This window comes from Macrobrachium rosenbergii, chromosome 3 (assembly GCF_040412425.1).
Source record: "Macrobrachium rosenbergii isolate ZJJX-2024 chromosome 3, ASM4041242v1, whole genome shotgun sequence".
NCBI classification, from domain to species: domain Eukaryota; kingdom Metazoa; phylum Arthropoda; class Malacostraca; order Decapoda; family Palaemonidae; genus Macrobrachium; species Macrobrachium rosenbergii.
Window position 1 is genome coordinate 32988728 of NC_089743.1, and position 18741 is coordinate 33007468.

An 18741-nucleotide genomic window follows, 5' to 3' on the forward strand; every position below is an offset into this window, starting at 1 on the left:
AATCATGGCAGGTCATTTGTCCTGAATTTGATGACCTTTCTACAGATATATCTTATTAGAACAATCATCAGCATTGAACTTTTTTGGATCAGGATCTGAAATAACATCTGAAATATGAAGTGCCTGACAACCTTCGATAATGTGATTCCAAATGGCTCTAGACTTCAGCTAGTTTGTTTTTCCAATGGTAGTATTATAACTACAGTACACTATTGACAGATATGTCCATCTCAACGGCGCAATGATCAGAAGTGCCTCTATATTCGCATACCTTGTTCTTAACAATAGCTGGAACATCTATGAACGTGAGGTATAATCTACTACCAGAAATATGCATGGGTTCCTCAATTAGCTGGACAAAATTGCAGGATACATAAAACTCAGGTATCTAAATAAGAATAAAAAATAAACAAGGTGTAAAATCAATTCTGACCAACAGCATACATCTGCATATCAGTCTAAATGTTAAGCTAAAGTTTACCTATATCAGAAAATGGAACTCCTGGCCCACATATTGCTATTGCTTCATCCCGACATCTGCGCGCAGCATTCACCAATTGCATACCAGCTTCATCTACATTTCCAATTAAGTATGTTTCACAACAGTCACCATGATATCCATTAGAGAATACCTGAACACAACCACATGAATTAGGTAAAAGAAATGTGAGAGAAAATGGTACCTAAACAGGCTATATATAATATTGTTTTTTAAATGAAAAGAAAATTCTCCAAAGGGCAAAATTTCACTCAAGCAGATTATGCTTTGAAGGTGGTCATCATCCGAATGCTGTACAAATTAAACCCTATTACATGGATTTACATGAAAAATTAACTGCTAAAACCAAATAAATACATTACTAATAAAAATCTTATAAAAGTCATCTTTTTTTAATGCTCTGAACTAAAATAAAAGAATACTGTAAACTTTTTTTTTATTTACAAATTCTGTACACAAGAAGACAGGTTTAATTTCATTTTCTGCAAGACTTTATTATGCAAAGCAACTGAATTAAATTCTTTCATGCTATTTCATATATGGAAAACTATAAAAAAATGCACAAAAAGCATACTTACTGTAATATCCACTGAAACAATGTCTCCATCTACAAGTCGCCGTTTATTGGGGATTCCATGACAGGCCACATTATTGACACTTGTGCAAACACTCTTTGGAAATCCCCGATAATTCAGTGGTGATGGATATGCTCCACTCTCAATTACTCTCTTATGGACAAGTGCATCTATGTCTTCAGTTGTCATCCCAGCCTACAGGCAAAATAGAAGACATCTGGACAGTTTTCAAATGATATATAATCTAGTATACAAGCATATAAATACATAATGAATGATTCCTACCATAAGATGAAATTATATTCATCAACAACCTTAACTTGTAGAAATACATGGTTACAATAACAACAACTAACATTGCATAAAAAATAACACATTTTTTAAGTAATTCATATTTTTCCAAAGTATACAAACAAGAGCCTGGAATAGTTGTTGAACTTGTTAATGCAGTCATTAACTGGAGATTTAGGGGGTTGAGTGGGAATAACCCTCACTCACACACCACAGCCAAAAGTTTTCTTTGGCTGCAGAGAAAAGCAGGGTGGTTGGCATGGGATTATGATAAAAGGCTGATCTGCATTCCTATGGAAAATACAAATTAATTTGAAAATTTATTATTTAATCCTACAGAAATACAAACATTACCCTTCCTATAGGAAACTCACTCCTTGGTGTGAAGTCATTTGACAAGTGGCTAGAACTGAATTCTACCAGGACTCACCAATCTTCTGAACATGTATATGAGGAAGGGATGCAATGAATCCTGTTACCTCCTACTCAGTCAGGCATATGAGAAGAGAGAACAGTAGGGGCTTAGTCATAAATGAAACTCTTACCGAGAGAAAGAACTACCTCAAATACATAAATACTGGAGAACAATGAAATTCCTCATGAGGGAATCCAAGTCAGTAGATAGCTAATTTAGGTTAACACCAAGTGGTGGGTTCAAAATTTAGTTCTACCCATATCCTGCCCTTTTGAAGAGGAACAGTGGAAGGAGACGCATTTTAGGATCTATGCTAAGACCCACACCCAGCATAAAAGCATCTCTTGTCAGGAACTGATGAGATGTTGGTTTTCACCACAAGACTAATGCTTCAATTTGATACCACATTCAACTTAGTTATATCTCCGGTAAGGGTATGTTCATTTTTAGAGCACTTTTCAGCTGTCCGCCGCAGCACTATTAGAAGCTAAGGCTTCTGCAAGGGAAGAAGACTGAGCAGCAAAGCCCCTCTTTCCTTGCTCAAGTGCCTGGGCCAGTCACCGGACCACTGTTCCAGGACCCCTGGTCTGCTCTCTTGAAGAGTAGGAGGGGGTGAGGGAGCACCTGCATGCTCTCTGCTCACCTTTCCTTACAGGCTTGCTCTGGCAGCTGGGTCCAGGTATGTAGAGCAGGGACCCTTGCCAACCCCAGTAGACAGGCTACTGGGACCGGTACCAGGACATCGGGGGTCCGATGAACCCCATGTGTCTGTTGCACCTGTGTGGTCAGTAACAGGAGCAGCAGTACCACGGTACTGCTAACTGCTAGTGAGAGACCAGGGATGGTACTGATAGCCCAGGTAGGTGGCCTACCAGGACCGGTACCAGTACACCTGGGGTCTGAAGAACCGCAGATAGCAGTTGCACCCATGCGCTCGGCAATGGTAGCAGAGGTACTATGGTACTGCCAGTGAGAGACCAGGCCCAGTTCCAGTAGCCTGGGTAGGCAGGCTGCTGGGGCTGTAGCGGTGATCCAGGTAGGCAGGTTACCGGGGCCAGTATCATTACACTGGGGTTCCAGAGAACTGCAGGTAGCAGTTGCGCCTGTGCACTTGGGAATGGGAACAGTGGTACTCTTGCTAGTGAGAGACCATCAGTCCTCTTAGAATAAAGGGCTAGCTGCTTCCTCTTCCTCTGCTTGCTAACTTTGGAAGAAGGGGAGAAGGTGACAGCACTCAACGATGAAGACAACAATGACGACTTCCTTCTCCTCTTCTTGAATTCATCAAGTGTGACTTTGGCAACAGCATGTCGAGGAGAACATCACTCAGATGATGTAAATGCCAGTACCTGGGAATTCAATCCCGATGCTGCATGAGGGGTTACCAAGGGAGTAGGAGCAGTCCTACAGCCAGCAGACACCGTGGCCAGTAAGTCGTCCCAGGTACAGTTGGAGCAGATACCAGCAGGCCCCTCAAACCTAAGAAAAATCAAGTTCAAAAGACACTCGGCTCTCCTGAGAGGCCTAGAGAGGCACATAGGCCTCCACAACACCTAATAAAAGAAGTCAAGTTAAATTGTTTATTACTGTACACTCATGTTACCGTGTGGCATACAATAATAAATGAAAAAGAAGAGAGAAACCGAATACACCCTGGACAGCACCTAACCCAGCAGTTTCCCATTCAAAAGTGCTAAAGTGATTGAGGGGTTTGTACATATATAAAACAAACAACAATCACATAAAAATATATCAACAAAAAACAAAACCAAAGAAAGCAAATGGCAATTGGGAAGAGAAGCACAGGGACATCTTCTCATGACAGCAGCCAAAAGTAGAGTGAAGTGGGCGGGGCTTCCCCCCCTACCATCGGTAGTTAATGACCTTGTCTGAATATTAAACGGCCATTCCAGCTTGCATCTGCAAGCCAAATCCTATGTAAAGACCGAAGGTTTGTATCTGTGTAGGAACAAACCAGAATTTTCAGACAAGTTGAATAACAGGTGAAAATTTGAAAAAGTCCCTTTGACTATATGGTCAGAGTAGCTACATTCATCATACAATGGGGCCTCATGGCACCACTTGAGTTCTTAAATGCACTCTTATCTTTAAGTTAATTGTGTGCATGACGTAGATCATTGCAGTTTCAGAACTAATTGATGCAATACAGTACCTGAATAGTTTCTCCAACAGTATTCATAATACTTCTGGCTAAATGGCAAGACTCTCTCATGGCCTCCACCTGCCATTCTGCCTTCACTTCAGGTACACGTGGTCCATCTAAAGGATGCCCTGTTTTAGCATAAGGTGGACATCTTATATGAGATGGGACATGACCTGACTCACAGACCTCCTCTACGTTTTCTAACACAACATAATCACCAAAGTGGTTCCTAAAATAGAAAACAAATAATAATACTCATGTTTCAGTTATTAACTCCTGCACTAATAAAGGTTTTCTCTTTGTTGGTCTTGGCTGCTTAAACAATTTAGATTTCAAATTGCCTAGTTTACCATTCCAGAAGTGAAAATTATTACCAGCAAGTTTGTTATAGTCAATTAAAGGGGAAGGAGTGATAAATGAAGGGAAAACAATAGCAAATCAATAGCCAAGAAAAATAACTTCAACTTTTTAATGATTATGCACAGTACTAACCATGACTTACAAATAAGAAGTTTCCATTAAAATGGAAACCAATCTTAAACTTTTAATGCACCAGTAAGCACAATAAAACTGATGAGTTTTTGTAGTTTGTATTTATGCATAGCTACTTCTTCCCACCAAGATTTCCAGTATGATTCAAACTAGCGAGCCTTTTCAAATGTACTACACACCATAAAAAAGGTCTTTCCATTTCTCTGTGGTCACACTTGCATTACTGATGGTTTTTTTTAACTTTGCATTCCTACCCCCTTTGCTCCCTTCCAATACGACTGTCCAACTTTGACCTGTCTAATTCTACAGCACTTTCTATATCTTATTTATGAATGAATTATTTAGACAAACAATAAGTCTAGAAAAATGCTTATATTGTCTGCTTAAATGACTGGAAAATATTTGTCTGGTTACTCTTAAACAATGTAATTGATTGAATTCACAAGGTTATCAAAGGCTTATGAAAGAAGACATGAATTATACTTACAGCAACATCTTAAGAATCCAATATTTTCCATGTAATCATTACCAATGATTCCTTTCATTCCCACACTACCAATCATACATACATCCCTATATTGAATATCTAAGGACTCAACAATCAAAAGTCACACAAATATACAAAAATGGTACTCTTTCAATGCATATGCTACCTGGACCCTCAAATACCCATCAATCTCCTTCCTCACTTTTCAAGAATCCTATGAATGGATCTGTTTTAATTCTAAAATCTACTTCCTTGTTTCTTCATTGCTGGATTGCCATTTTCCAGCTACAGTATAAAAGTAATCCTTCAATTATCTGGATTAATGGAGCCAAGAGCCCATCTGATAATGGCAAAATCCAGATAAGGGCAAGTAAAAAATCTAGGGGTGTTCAAGGGCAACTCTGTACCCTTTCTCACCTAACCTTGTCAATACTACATAACTGTAAACACTCAATATGCTTATAAACAACAACCATTACACTTTAAACTGAAACCTTTATGCAAAAGGCAATTATCTACCTTTTTTTCTCATAACTGTAACAAAATATACTGCATAAATACACCTTGAAAAAAATGTAACCCCTTCTTTCTCTCTCTCTCTCTCATAAATGAAACAATGCAGTAGGTATGTAGCCTGCAAGTGTTTCATCACAGCTTAATATGGTTTTATGACCATTAATGTACTGTATTTCTATAAAGCAACTTTCTTATCAGTTGTTACCATGTTGTATTACCCTACACAAGACACAAAATGTGTGTGTGAACTATTGACCTAGGCTGAGTGTTACCCTCACAGTATAATTTGCATAAGTCAAACAGGCTATTACAGCTGTATTTAAAATAAAGGTAATGGTAATGAAACTAATATTTACTTACTGAATCCATTTACACTGTATTATTATCATGTTATATCATCATCATAATATGTATACAAAACCCTATCATCCACCACTGGCATTGACATAATATTTACGTTCTCAGCATCGCTGATCGAGCCTACTAGCGTAAGAATTAGATTTATTCTTTAGCTGCTGAAAGAAATGAATATATTACTGAAATTATTTCTATTTTTGTACTTAAATGTAAAATGGGTAAACAAAGGTAAAACTAACATACTTGATTGTAAAGTAAAATTCCTAAAAATTGCAAAATCACAATTTTTTAAAGTTAATGTATTTTTCTTGACTATACAAACCTGAGGTCCTTTACATTAGGAATTACAGCAGAGCTGGAAATGGCCGTTGAACTTTCAAACAAGGTGGTTAGGCAGTTAACTACCGTCTGTTAGGCGGGAGTCCCGCCTGCCCGGACGTAAACATTCCAGTTTGCCTTTCGGCACAGGCGTCAGATTGAGGGGTGGCACGAGGTGGGCATAAAAATCAATGTAAAGGACCTCCGGTTTGTATATTTAGGAAAAATACAGTTTACTTTAAAAAACTGTAATTTGTTCTTACACGATATAAACAACTGACTGGAGTTTGCCACACCTGAGATTCTCTTCCTGGTTGATAGAGTAAGGAAGAGAAACCTGCCTCTGACAATTGGCTGGGGTGTGAAAATGAATGAGCAATTGTCATCGAATGCCAGATCCAGCATGTAACGGCCCGTCCACTATCTGCCCAAAGGAAGAGACAAAGGATGAGAGGGAAGAAGAAGGAAAGACCAGTCACTCCCACATTCATTCTTGCATCCACAACTGAACATCTTTGGCAAGATGCAACCCTGTCCTGTTAGGGGAGCCAGGTAAGCTACACAACTTGTTGAGCAGCCACCATAGGTTCCAAGGAAAAATTATCCAAGGATTTGTGGGCAATGTCCTGAAGGTAGAACAAGGTGAAAGTGGTCTGTCGAGACCACACCCCTGATTTCAATATCTGAGAAACTGACAGGTTCTTCCAAAATGTGAGGGCTGGACCAATGCCCCAGACTTCTTGAGTGCTCGGGCGGAAGGTACTGGTGTCATCTTCGCCAGCAGCAAAGTACGCTCTCATGATCGTCTCACGAAGTCAGAAAGAAATCATGTCCTTGCACACTTCTTTCTTGGATGAGCCATTTTACACATCTTTTATCATCTTTTTATTACTTTAATTTTATGTATTCGATTTTTGTTTATTTTTATATACAATTTTTATACTGTATATAGTATTTTATATATATTTTTAATGACTTTCATACATACCAATATTATATAGATCATTTTTATATTTACCACATTGATATATACCAATAACATGTACCATTTTTATATACAGTATAGTATTTTTATATATATTTTTAACTGATTTTCATACATACCAATATGATATAGATCATCATTTTTATATATACCAATAATACATACCTCTTCAGTTAGTGCCGCAGCACTCTAATGGGACAAAGTAGCATCTTGTCTGGGTCATTATTTACAAAGTCCTCTAGGGAGGGGATCGTGAAGGACTTGAAATACGGGACAAAATCGAGAGTAACCGATCCCCATCCCCTCGATTGTTTAACATTACAGGAAAGTCCATGCAGTTCTCCTATTCTCTTCGCCAATGCCAGGGCAAACAGGAAGACGGTCTTGAGGGTCAGATCCGTCTGATGACTCTTGTAAAGGCTCGTACAGTGCATGAGTCAGGCTCCTCAAAATGAGTCACATCCCACGAAAGGGGCCTGAGGTCCCTGGGTGGGCAAAACCTTTTGAAGCTTCTCATCAGCAGCGAAATCTTGAGGGAGGATGAGATGTCTACAAGACTAGACTGAGTGTGGCCCTATAGCCTTTTACAGCTGAAACGGAGAGAAGCTTCTCTTGGTGAAGGAAGATGAAGTCCGCAACCTGTTGAACAGTAACTCTGACCAGAGACAGACCCCGTTTACGACACCAACCACAGAAGTCGGCCCATTTTCCCTGATACACCGCTGCAGAGGACTGTCTGAGGTATCCCATCCTCTCTCTTGCGGCACGACGCAAAAAAGCCTCTCACTTGCAGATGCTGGATAACCGCCAGCCGTGAAGACACAGGGATTGCACTGCCTGGTGGTGCAGCTCTATGTGGGGTTGACATAGCAAGTTGGACCATGGAGGAAGCTCTCTCGGTGCCTCAGAGAGCAGAGCTAGCAGGTTGGGATACCTGGCCTATGGTAAAAAAAAAAAAGGTGTATCCAGCTGTATTGCCCCGTCCCAGTTGGTCTTGTGTTCAACACCTTCGAGCTTTCCTTCGAAGGGAAACCAGGACATCAGCTGTCCTGGGATACATGGACATATTCAGGAAACTGATGTTCATGGTCAGAAAATGAAGATGACTGTAAGAGCGAGGACTCGAGAGAAGACTTATGTCGCAGAGGCCAAAGCCTAGATCACTGAACTGGAAGAATGGACGACTAGACTGTCTGGTTCGTCTCCATCCTAAACTTCGTTCTCTAACCGAAGAGAGAAAGGGAGCTGTGGGCCAAGCAGACTTGTAGCCAATTCTGCAGAGAAAGCAACGGAGAGAACTTGCATATCATCGTTCACATTCGTGGACAACTGAGCAGACTAGTTGCTGACCCTGCTGATTTTTGACAGCTGTGCAGACACGAGGACATGTGCGGGATTGACTCTTATTGGACTTGCTGGAAAAATCCATAAAAGACACAAAAAACGTGGTCACAAGATAACAGAGATGTGTCCAAAACCAGGTGTGACAAATTTTCCTGCAGTCCAATGCAATACTGTAAACAGAAATATTGACCATGAGCAGGAGCTAGGCTTTCAGCGGCAGGAGCCTAGTCCTGGCTAAATAATGCCGAGCACTTTGGCACAGATGTTGGGAGTTCGGGAATTCAGGAGTTGATTCCAGGCGTTCGGGAATGGGCGCTGTTATGAAGCACTGGACCGAGAGGGATCAAGGTGCTTTCTCTTCTTGACTGGAGCCCAAGTAAGGTCTTCCATGGAAGATGGACCAAAGAAGAGACAGATGAAAACCACAGGGAAACAGTAAAAAGGCTGTGAGATGAGGCTAGACTCCTTACTTCTCGACAGAAATGGAGAATGGCAAGTGTGGTGTATCTTCAGTGGTTGTGAAGAACCAAAAACCCTTATGGTGTTTACTGTCTGTGCCATAAATCTCGGAACTGGATGAAAACTAAAAGAAGTATTGCAAAACCCTTCTATGAAGTCTGTCTAACTTGAAAACATCTCAGAGTCCCCAGCAGATTCATCCACTAATGTTCCGAGTAAGAAAGAAGGGGCTAGAAATTAGCGGACCATCTGAAAGTAGCTTGATTCTTTGCAGCGGAAAAGCCGGAAAAATTCAGAGATCTGAAACTGACATCCAAAAAGTTGACTTTTGCAACGGAGACTGTATTGAGAAAGAGGAAATGTAGGCTGATTGTGATTGTGTGGTTCTCACAGAAGTAAAGGAGCACTAGAGCTCGCTATATGAGCTTGCAAAGAAAAGCGGAAATCTCTAAAAACCATCTCAATTGTCCTTGTCTGCACAGGACAGGACCAGGAGGAAAACCGAGGCAAAGCTTCTTGGTGAACACTTGGGAGTCATCTAACTACTTAGCCAGTGCTCCTGTGTCAATGAAGAAAAACCATTACTACAAAATCTTGACAAAATCTATGACAAGGAGGTTAACTCCATCGAAACACCAGAGGGGGAATAGACAAAAGACACTTGTCTTGCTCCCTTTGCAATGACAGTCAAACTCCCAAATCCCTGAGAGATTTCTTGAGGATGAAGAAACTGCCAGAGGTGGGAGCTTTCTTCAAAAAGCTCATAAATTCGGACACAAAGGTCCCTGTCTGCAAAAGACAAGGCTTTGAGACAATAATTGTCGCTAAAAAGTAGTGTCGGTTCACCTTGTAGCTTTTGGGTGAGGATGGGACAGACTGAAGAGAGAGACAAAACTTTTGTGAGCTGGTTGTATAGTCTGATACTGAAGAGGAGGTGCCTGATGCCCTGACTGTGGTTGGATGCCTGACAGCTGGCACCAAATGGACAGGCGGGTGTGTGGACACAGGTGGATGCCCTTGGACATTACTGGGAGCTCAGAATCACTAGAAAAAAATGCCATCAGTGCCTCTATCCATACTACTGGGCACTCAGACACTTCAGCAGCTGAAACGACCCTTTTCAGTGGCGAAGAATCACTAGAAAAAATGCCATCAGCGCCTCTAGTCCACACTACTGGCCACTCGGACACTTTGGCAGCTGAAACGAGCCTTTTCAGAGGCCGAGAATCACCAGAAAAACGCCATTGGTGCCTCTAGTCTGCACTGGAAAGCACATTCCTATGGATGCCTTTCCAATGGCTCTCTGCCAAGACCTGGGACCTGCAACAGGCTCGACTGAGGGGGCAACTACCCGTGGGCAAACCCCACCAACCTCCCTTGGACTTCCAGTATGCCTCCTCCCAGGTATAGGGGAGTCTGACAGGACCTTTGTCTAGGAGAATCAGCAGGAGGAGCAGTTGCCTTCTCCACTGCACAACACTTCACTATTACAAGGTTAATATCTGTTAACCCTGACACAAGACTGGCAAGGGTGTGGGAAGGAAGCGAAGGAGCCAGCCGAGGGAGCAAGTGGATAAAAAATATAAGGGCTAGTAGCAGGGGAGAAAAACTGGATGAGGGGAGAACTGGCACCAGCCAGTAGCTCAAAAGCTAAGAGCTTGGTAGATGGTGAGTGCTATTGGGCACTTGGAGCTGATTTTCGGCTGCCAATTCATCCTCAAAACCCCATCGCAACCAAAACCAAAGCACAATTTCTCTCTTTACTACATTCTGCCCTTGCACTTTTCAGTTCTTTGCAAAGGAAAGTGTGATAAGATGTTTAATTGATTCCTATCAAACATTATCTAAGACTTGCAGGTATGCATTTCATTACCGAAAATATCGGTTTCGTAGCGAACGGAATGTTTATGTTTATTATGCTACTCAGTAAAGGAGAATTAATCAAATGATTGCAAATTCACTAGAGTAGTGAAAATATGGACTTAAATCAGATCTTAAAAGCAATCAAATGATAAAATACTGATCCTAAAAGGTTATAAGCTTGAAGGCTAACAAAATCAGCAATAATACTTCACCGAAATCTGGTTATACAACCAGCAAATAAAAAAAATATGCTGAAAAGATCCGATGTTTACACTGAGACTGGCAGAAACGCAATGAGGTTGTCTGCTAAGTCGTTCCCAGTATTCCCGTTAGTGGGTGGTACTGGTCACCTACACAAAACAATTGAATTGCTAGCGCAAATTTTAAATTTAAGCTGCCGCAATAGTTTGAAACTAAAAGCTATGTAATTACTTGGTAAGTTACTTAAATAAAACTGCCTAAGTGTGAACGGTTTAACACTGAAGCAGCAGAGTTCTTGGATCATGCAGTGAGTGATTCAGGGATGAGAAAGAGCATGAACTTTGTAAGTAAAGTATGGGAGTTTCCGAGGCCTAAGACAGTTCATAAGTTGCATGGATTGTTGGGTCTGATTGAGTTTGTGAAGAAGTTTGTGAGAGACTGCTCTGGTATTGCTAAGCTATTAATGGAGTGGACTGGAAAGAGGCAGAGTATGGTGCTAAGGTGGGATCAGAGAATAACAGAAGCATATGAGAGGTTGAAAGGAAGCAGCTATGGATATGGAGTTGGCATACCCTGATTATAGCCTGGAGGCAAAAATGCTTGAAGTGTATAGTGATGTAAGTGCTTATTCAATGGGAAGATGTCTGATGCAGAAACAGGTTGTAAACGGGTAAGGATATAGTGACTGCATATGTAAGGCGTTTAGTAAGGCAGAGCAGAAGTATTTGACCACTAAGAGAGAGTTGGCTGCATCGAGAGATTTTGTTTGAAAGCTGTGCGATTGTTTCTTTTTGGAGTGAGGTTTTGCATGAAAAAAGATCATCAGCAGTTAGTTTATTTGCATCATAAGAAGAATGTAGACAGTAGGTTAGTATGGACTGTGGCAGACTTGAATGAGTTTGATTTTGTGATAGAGTATGTACCTGGAGGAAAGAATGCGATATCTGATATGATGTCAAGAATACCTGAGTGAGAAAGGTAGTACGGAAGACAGTATAAATCCTAAGTATATGCCAAGGGGGACTGGTTGTGTTGAGAGTAAAGGTGGTGGTGATTCAATGTTCAAAAGTGTTTTGCATGGATTGAAAGATTTGGTAAGTGACGGTTTGGAAATAAGACTTCCAGCAACTGTAAATGACTTGAGAACAGAGTGATGACAGAAGTACGTAAGAGGCCAAAATTGATTGTAGGTTAGTATGTGGTAAGGTAGAGATTGATCCAGTAAATAACTGTCCACATGAATATGGCGGTAACTTGTACTAGTTGTGGAGTGCTTATAAATAAAACAATTAGAAAACAAATTTAGGTTAAGTAGTGATTGCATGATTTACTGCCCAAGACTGTTGAAGTAACACCATTGCTCTTGCTTCATATCTTCAATTCAACACTGGTTCCTAAGAGTAAAAGAAACCACAACAACAAATAACTAAGAGTAAGAGCTTAGGAGAGTACCCAAGTGAATCAGAAAAATATGGCAGAGACCACTTAACTCCTATCATTTATGCATATCTAAGTGGACAAGCACCAGGCCGGCTACAGAAAGGTGGCAATAGGCACAGACTACTAAGATTCCCAACCTCCAGCAGTGGGCAGAGCATAAAAGGGCATGGCTAAGGTATGGCTTATGGGAAGGGCGGGTGCTGGCACCTCCTCTGTCACCAGGGGAATACCTGAAATACACTGAATACTTAGGGAAGGTAACAAAGTATAAATTGAAGTAGTAACCAGTGTGATTTGTAGGAAAAGTGATGCCAGTAGTCGAATGAGTCTAGTTAATTACCTTGTTACCAAGCTTCAATTACCAGACCAGCTTTCACCAAAGGAATATCCATATAAAAGACTAACGGTTAATATCCTTGTGGGAACAACTGGATTTTCATAAAAATTAAAACGTATGAAGTATCAGGGAAATCATTATGAAATATCCACATCTTTACTGATAAAAAGTGGTTCTCAATTTTCATTCAGTTACCTTTTAAAAATGTCCCACAAATTCCGTTTAATATGATTCGATACTGAAGACATATTTAACATACAATGGCTAGGGCAGATTGTACTCAAATTTCTACAGCACAGAGAAAAGGAAGAAGCTTGAGTAGTGAAAAATCTCTTTTGTTGGCCAATATCAGAACTAAAGTTGCAACGGCGTCCACTTCTGAATAAGCTCCTCTTGAAACTCCATGAACAACCAGCTTTGGCTTCATGTTTATCAATCAAAAGCAACTCACATTTATCAAGGGCCTGCTTGATTAACTCATTCTTAACAAAGTAATTATTATCTTTGCCTGTACACCATAATGATGCAAATGCCAATCTTTGAAGATTTAGATGCTCAAGATGCTGAATGGTTGAAGAAACTGCAGTAAGGGTCATTCTCTTTAAAACTTGCTGCATTGTGTATCAGTCAGTGATAGTAAGCTGAAAGAAAAACAATATTGAAATTACCTCATCTCTGATATAAAGACTGCTTCTAAATAAACAACCAAAACTATTACTGTACTGTGATCTCAAGGTTAGTTAGCCTATGTATGGAAATTTAAAATAATTAAAAATATAAAACACAATCAGTCTTTGTAAACTGCTTGAAAATAACAAATTTTTAAAGTAATTCGTATTTTTCCTAATATACAAACCTGAAGTTCTTTACATAAGTTTGAATGGCCATTTCAGCTTAGGTTTGTAAGTTAAATCTTTACATAAGATTTAACTTACAAACCTAAGCTGAAATGGCCATTCAAACTTATTGACAAGGTAGTAAACTATCGATATGCAGGGGGAAGCCCTGCCCACCTGTTGGTCTGCACTCCACTTTGCCTTCTGGCCCAGGTGCCAGAGTGAGGGGTGGCTGAGGTGGGCCATTCATGTAAAGAACTTCAGGTTTGTATGTTAGCAAAAATACAAATTACTTTTAAAATTTCCTATTCGCTCCTGCACAAATACAAACCTTCGTTCTTTACAAAGGAGACTTAGCCACTGGTGGGAGGAATCTGGGTACTCTCTTAACCGACTGGTAGGTTTGCCCAACCTGGAGTTTTACCTTCCTGGTCTGTTTAGGAGCAGAGGAAGGGATGCCATACCTCTAACATACTGCACATATGGAATGTAGCAGTTGCTAGACTTCCAGACCATAAAGTAAAAGGTTTGTATGCCATTACTCAATCAAGCTGTAAGAACCCACACTGAAGTGTCAGAGACAATAAAACAGTTAAATACAACCAATGAGTTTGCTTTATTGTCAGTCCTCTCCTCTTGCCAAGTGAAGGGGCGGAACTTGCATCCCTTCATTACCAACAATGAGACTGGCGCCCAGTCAGATAGATAACCAACACTCATGTCTGTCCTGCTTGTATATGGAATGGCACTCTGACTCTCCATTTACCAGGCAGGACAGAAGAAAAAGAGGGAGTGAAGCAAACCAGTCATTCCTATCTTGTCTCCTGCCAACTGGATTCCTAGATAAGGTGCTACCTGTCCAAAGGGAGCTAGGCTCACTATCCAACCTGTTGAGCAGCCACCACTGGACCAACAAAAGCATGTCCTAGGCCAGTAGGCAACATTCTGCAAGTAAAACATTGTGCAGATATCATACCCAATTGCCTCTAATTGGTTCCTACTGAGCGTGAAGTATAGGGGAAGACCCTACTATCATGAGCTCTTGTCCAGGCTACAATTCTCCTTTCACACTGGAAGAGACAAAGCCCAAAGATCAACTTACAGAGCCAGGAGATTTTGTGTACTCAGAGAACTCCTTCCTTAACTCTTGTTAGTACTAACCAAAGAACTGTCAAAATACAAATCTGAAGAGTTGAGTTCCTTCAAAATAGTACAGCCACACTCAAACATAACTTAGTACTATCTCACAAGAGTCAATACTGAAAAGCCCTTCAGTGAGGATAATGATAAAGATTTAAACTGGTGCGACCAACCGACTGGAAAAGATAGGGTGTTGGAGACTCAAAAGAGACAGGCACTCTCTTACAAATGGCAGCCATAGGGAAAGAATGCTACCCTCACATTCCCCCTTCCCTACTTTCCCTTACCACCTTAAAGGTGAGATTAAACTCCTAACCAGAGAAGAAGTCTAGGAAACTCCACAGGAAAAAATGAAGTGAACCTCCACTGTCCCAAAGAAGAGAAGGCCAACTGAACACAAAAGTTCAACTGCAGTGCCTTGTAGGCCCTGGAACCAATAGGAAACTGCTTGGAAAAACAGGTGCTATTATTCAACTGCACTAACCCTGCTGCAGCCTCTACTTCACCCAAAAAGGATCCAAGTAGACCCCAGAGTTGGACCACTCCTCAGTGCCAACACCAATTCAGTGCCAAATTTTTGCCCAGGGGTTGGAGACAACACTGTACCCCGTCCCCCTACATGGAAAAACTGCTCATAGGAAGTTGTCTGGTGGGACAGATGGTCAACAAAGACTACTCCCAGACAAAAACAACTTTGAACATAGCCTACTCCTTCTTTGGGTCATCTCTCTTGTAGAAGGTGCAACATTTTCTACAGCAAACGATCAAAGATAATGCACAAAAACTGCCTAAAACATGCATGGTAGACAACTCTAACCCATTACCTTCCCATGAGACAGACAGAGTGAGGGAGACTCCTCACTCAAAGATGGTCTAGTGATAGACTAAAACAAGGCTAAGAGAGAGACTCAACTTTACTTGTGGTATCTGTTTGGCACTGATCGAGATGAAGAGTTCTTTCAAAGAGTCAGGGGTACAGGAAGAAACTCACTAGGCTGGAGTGGCCCGAACTGAATTCCCTGTATAGATACAGGTAAGATCATGAAGCTCAAAACACCACTAGAGAGTCATGACCAAGGAAACTAAACAAGAGCCTAATTTCTATCAATGGCAGGGAAAAACTGCAGATACTAATGCCCAAGTGCTTCCCAAAGGCCATCATCTGGCTTACAACAGAGCTTGATGGCCTCTAGAAAAAGCAGTTGCAGCACCTTAGTATCCAAATCCTGGAATCCTGGTGTACAGGACTCTCAGGTCCGTTCCAGGTGGTGAAAAAACTGAGACACCCCTACTGTAGGAGAAGGCTCTTTGAAAACCCCCACAGGATCGATCCACACTTGGGAGTATAACTTGTTTGGTTCTAAGTCCAATACGAGTACTACATACTTCCTTGTGAAAAGCTCAGGAAAAAGCACAAAAGCTTCCTATCTTAGCCCATAATCTTATACCCAGCTCTGCCTCTCGGAAACCTCAACAGAAACAGGGGAAAAAGGTGAAGGGTGACTGGCACCCTTGCCCTGTCTAGTAGAGGCAAGGCCTTCGCCAGGTAAACAAGGCCAGAAAGGTTGTCAAACCAAGTTGACAACAAACCCATGGGTCATGCAGAGCCTTCTTCTTCCTCAACTTGAAAATATTGAAAGAGGAAGTTAAGAGAAGACGTAAAACCCCACAACATCTGTCACTACTGAGCAACTCAATCCAAAGATTGGATTCACTGACAGTGCCTGAGCCACTCGAACTGGTCGCCTAGCCCCCAACTCTAACAGCCTTGAAGAACCAGAGACAGAAGGGCATGAAGTGCTACCTTGTCACCATGGCTGTCCGACCATGGAAGGACCAGGAACACCGGCTCACCACTCCCTAAAAACTCATTTGAAAAATGACATTTTTATGATAACATTAAGTTTTATACATACTTACCCAGTAATTACTTAGCCAAGAGTTTCTACTCGAACGGCAGTTAGAATTCTGAATTCCGCTGTAGCAATTCTTTTGTTTTGTGTAGGCCCCGCCCACTTTCAGGATACAAAAGAGGAACAACATTGCCAACACGACAATTTAAGCAAAAAAAAAGTCCATGTGTGGGGAGGAGGGTGGTCTCCATCCGTAATTACTGGGTAAGTATATATAAAACTTAATTTTATCATAAATATGTCATTTTACATAAGTAACTTACTCAGTAATTACGTAGCTGATTCACATTGAAAGGTGGTGGGGAATCATGGACAAGAACCTACATTATAATTAATGAGAGAAATGTTGTTCCTTACCTGGTGAGAGAGCTGCTGCAGGTAGATACTGTCTCTGGTGGCGCTCATCTCAACCTGTAGCGATGTGGCGGCATGGCCATAAGTGCCTCGACTGAAGTGGGACACTTTGCAGCAAAGGAGTACTCTGAAGGCTGATGAAGTATAAGACCAAGCTTTGCGACGAAGGCGTACATCGAAGGCCAACAAAGCATACATAATTACCCCTGCCCTGGGCACAGCACCACAAAAATAATATACCAGAAAACAAAGACACCTACACCATAATTAAACATAATAATCAAACGATAAAAAACAAGACCACTACCCAACACTAAAACTGGTGGGCACTCCAGGTACATCATACCCTCCCAGGCTCCCCAAGAACTCAACACCATTTTCAAGGTGAAGAGAAAAGGAAAGGAAGGGGCACTTCCTACACTTCCTCACCCATCACTACGCCAGCTACGGACACAGGTCCCAGGGTATTGCATTTATCATAAACTGTCTCGACGTCACGCAAATAGTGCATCGCGAACACCGACTTGCATTTCCAATGAGTTGCCTCCAAGATCGCAGAGAGAGAAAGATTGTGTTTGAACGCTACCGAAGTAGCAACTGCTCTTACTTCGTGAGCTTTAACTTTCAACAGCGATAAGTCAGTCTCCACCAATTGCGAGCGTGCCTCAACAATGAGATCCCTCAAGAAAAACGATATGGCGTTCTTCAATAGGGGTCTAGAGGGGTTTTTCACCAAACACCAGAGATTACCAAACTGGCCTCTAATCTTCTCTGTCCAATGTAAATAATATCTGAGGGCACGTACTGGGCACACCTCTCTCTTCTTCTTTTCCGTGCCAAGAATATTTGATAAGCTTGAAATCGAAAACGAACAGGGCAGGGATGCGATGGGTTTTCATTTTTGCTAGAAATCCTAACAAAAAGGAGCAGACTGCATTCCCTTGCAAAAAACTGATCCTTTTGTCTATTGCCTGAAGTTCACTTACTATCTTAGCTGTTACTAAGGCAACCAGAAGGAGTTTTCCCAATCAGTTCACTTAAAGAGGAACAATGCATAGGTTCAAAGCGAGGGTTGCAAAGCCACTTAAGAACTACATCTAGATTCCAAGGGAAGGACTCTTCTTTCTTGGACTTGGAGATATTGAAAGATTTAATTAGTTCAGACAAGTCTCGATTGTTCGAGATGTCTAAACCTCTATGTCGAAAAATGGAGCTGAGCATTGCTCTGTAACCCTTTATTGTCGAGACCAACAACCCCTTACATGATTTCAAATACAGAGGGAAGTCTGCTATCTGAGTGATAGATGTTTTAGAGGAAGAAACTGTTTCTTCTACACCAACTCCTAAAACGTGCCCACTTAGCTTGGTAGACATTATTGGAGGAGATGCATCTCCTTTTGGTGATAGCCTCTGATGCCGATTTAGTAAATCCTTTCGCTGACAAGTCTGTAGACAGTCAAAATCCTGTCAGGGCCAGCGAGGATAGACCTTGATGAAACTTCCTGGCGTGGGGTTGTCTGAGAAGACTTGGAATCTTGGGAAGGAGCCTCGGAAAGTCTACAAGGAGATTGCTCAGGTCCGGAAACCACTCCTTCTGTGGCCAGAAGGGAGCCAAGAGAGTCAATCTTACGCTGTGGTGCTAGCAAAACTTCCTTACTTCTTCTCGAATCATCCCGAACGGATGGAAGGCATAATGATCTAGATTGGACCAGTCCAGGATCATTGCATCTGTTGCCCAAGCTAGAGGATCCGGGA

At 41.4% G+C, this 18741-nt stretch overlaps 1 protein-coding gene across 6 annotated transcripts in view; it reads right to left on the bottom strand.

Moving 5' to 3' along the window:
* The window catches only part of LOC136854134 (methionine aminopeptidase 1D, mitochondrial), a 103186-nt gene that overhangs the window by 58294 nt on the left and 26151 nt on the right, over nucleotides 1–18741 (bottom strand). For 5 of the 6 annotated variants that reach the window (XM_067130362.1, XM_067130353.1, XM_067130375.1 and 2 more), the window contains exons 2-5: nucleotides 12939–13384; nucleotides 3954–4173; nucleotides 1078–1269; nucleotides 482–632 (exon numbers count right to left, since the gene is read on the bottom strand). In XM_067130362.1, the coding sequence (XP_066986463.1) occupies nucleotides 482–632; nucleotides 1078–1269; nucleotides 3954–4173; nucleotides 12939–13360 (985 nt within the window). In that variant the 5' untranslated portion in view covers nucleotides 13361–13384. The remainder of the gene's footprint in view (nucleotides 1–481; nucleotides 633–1077; nucleotides 1270–3953; nucleotides 4174–12938; nucleotides 13385–18741) is intronic. The other variant, XM_067130395.1, reaches the window with a different exon arrangement.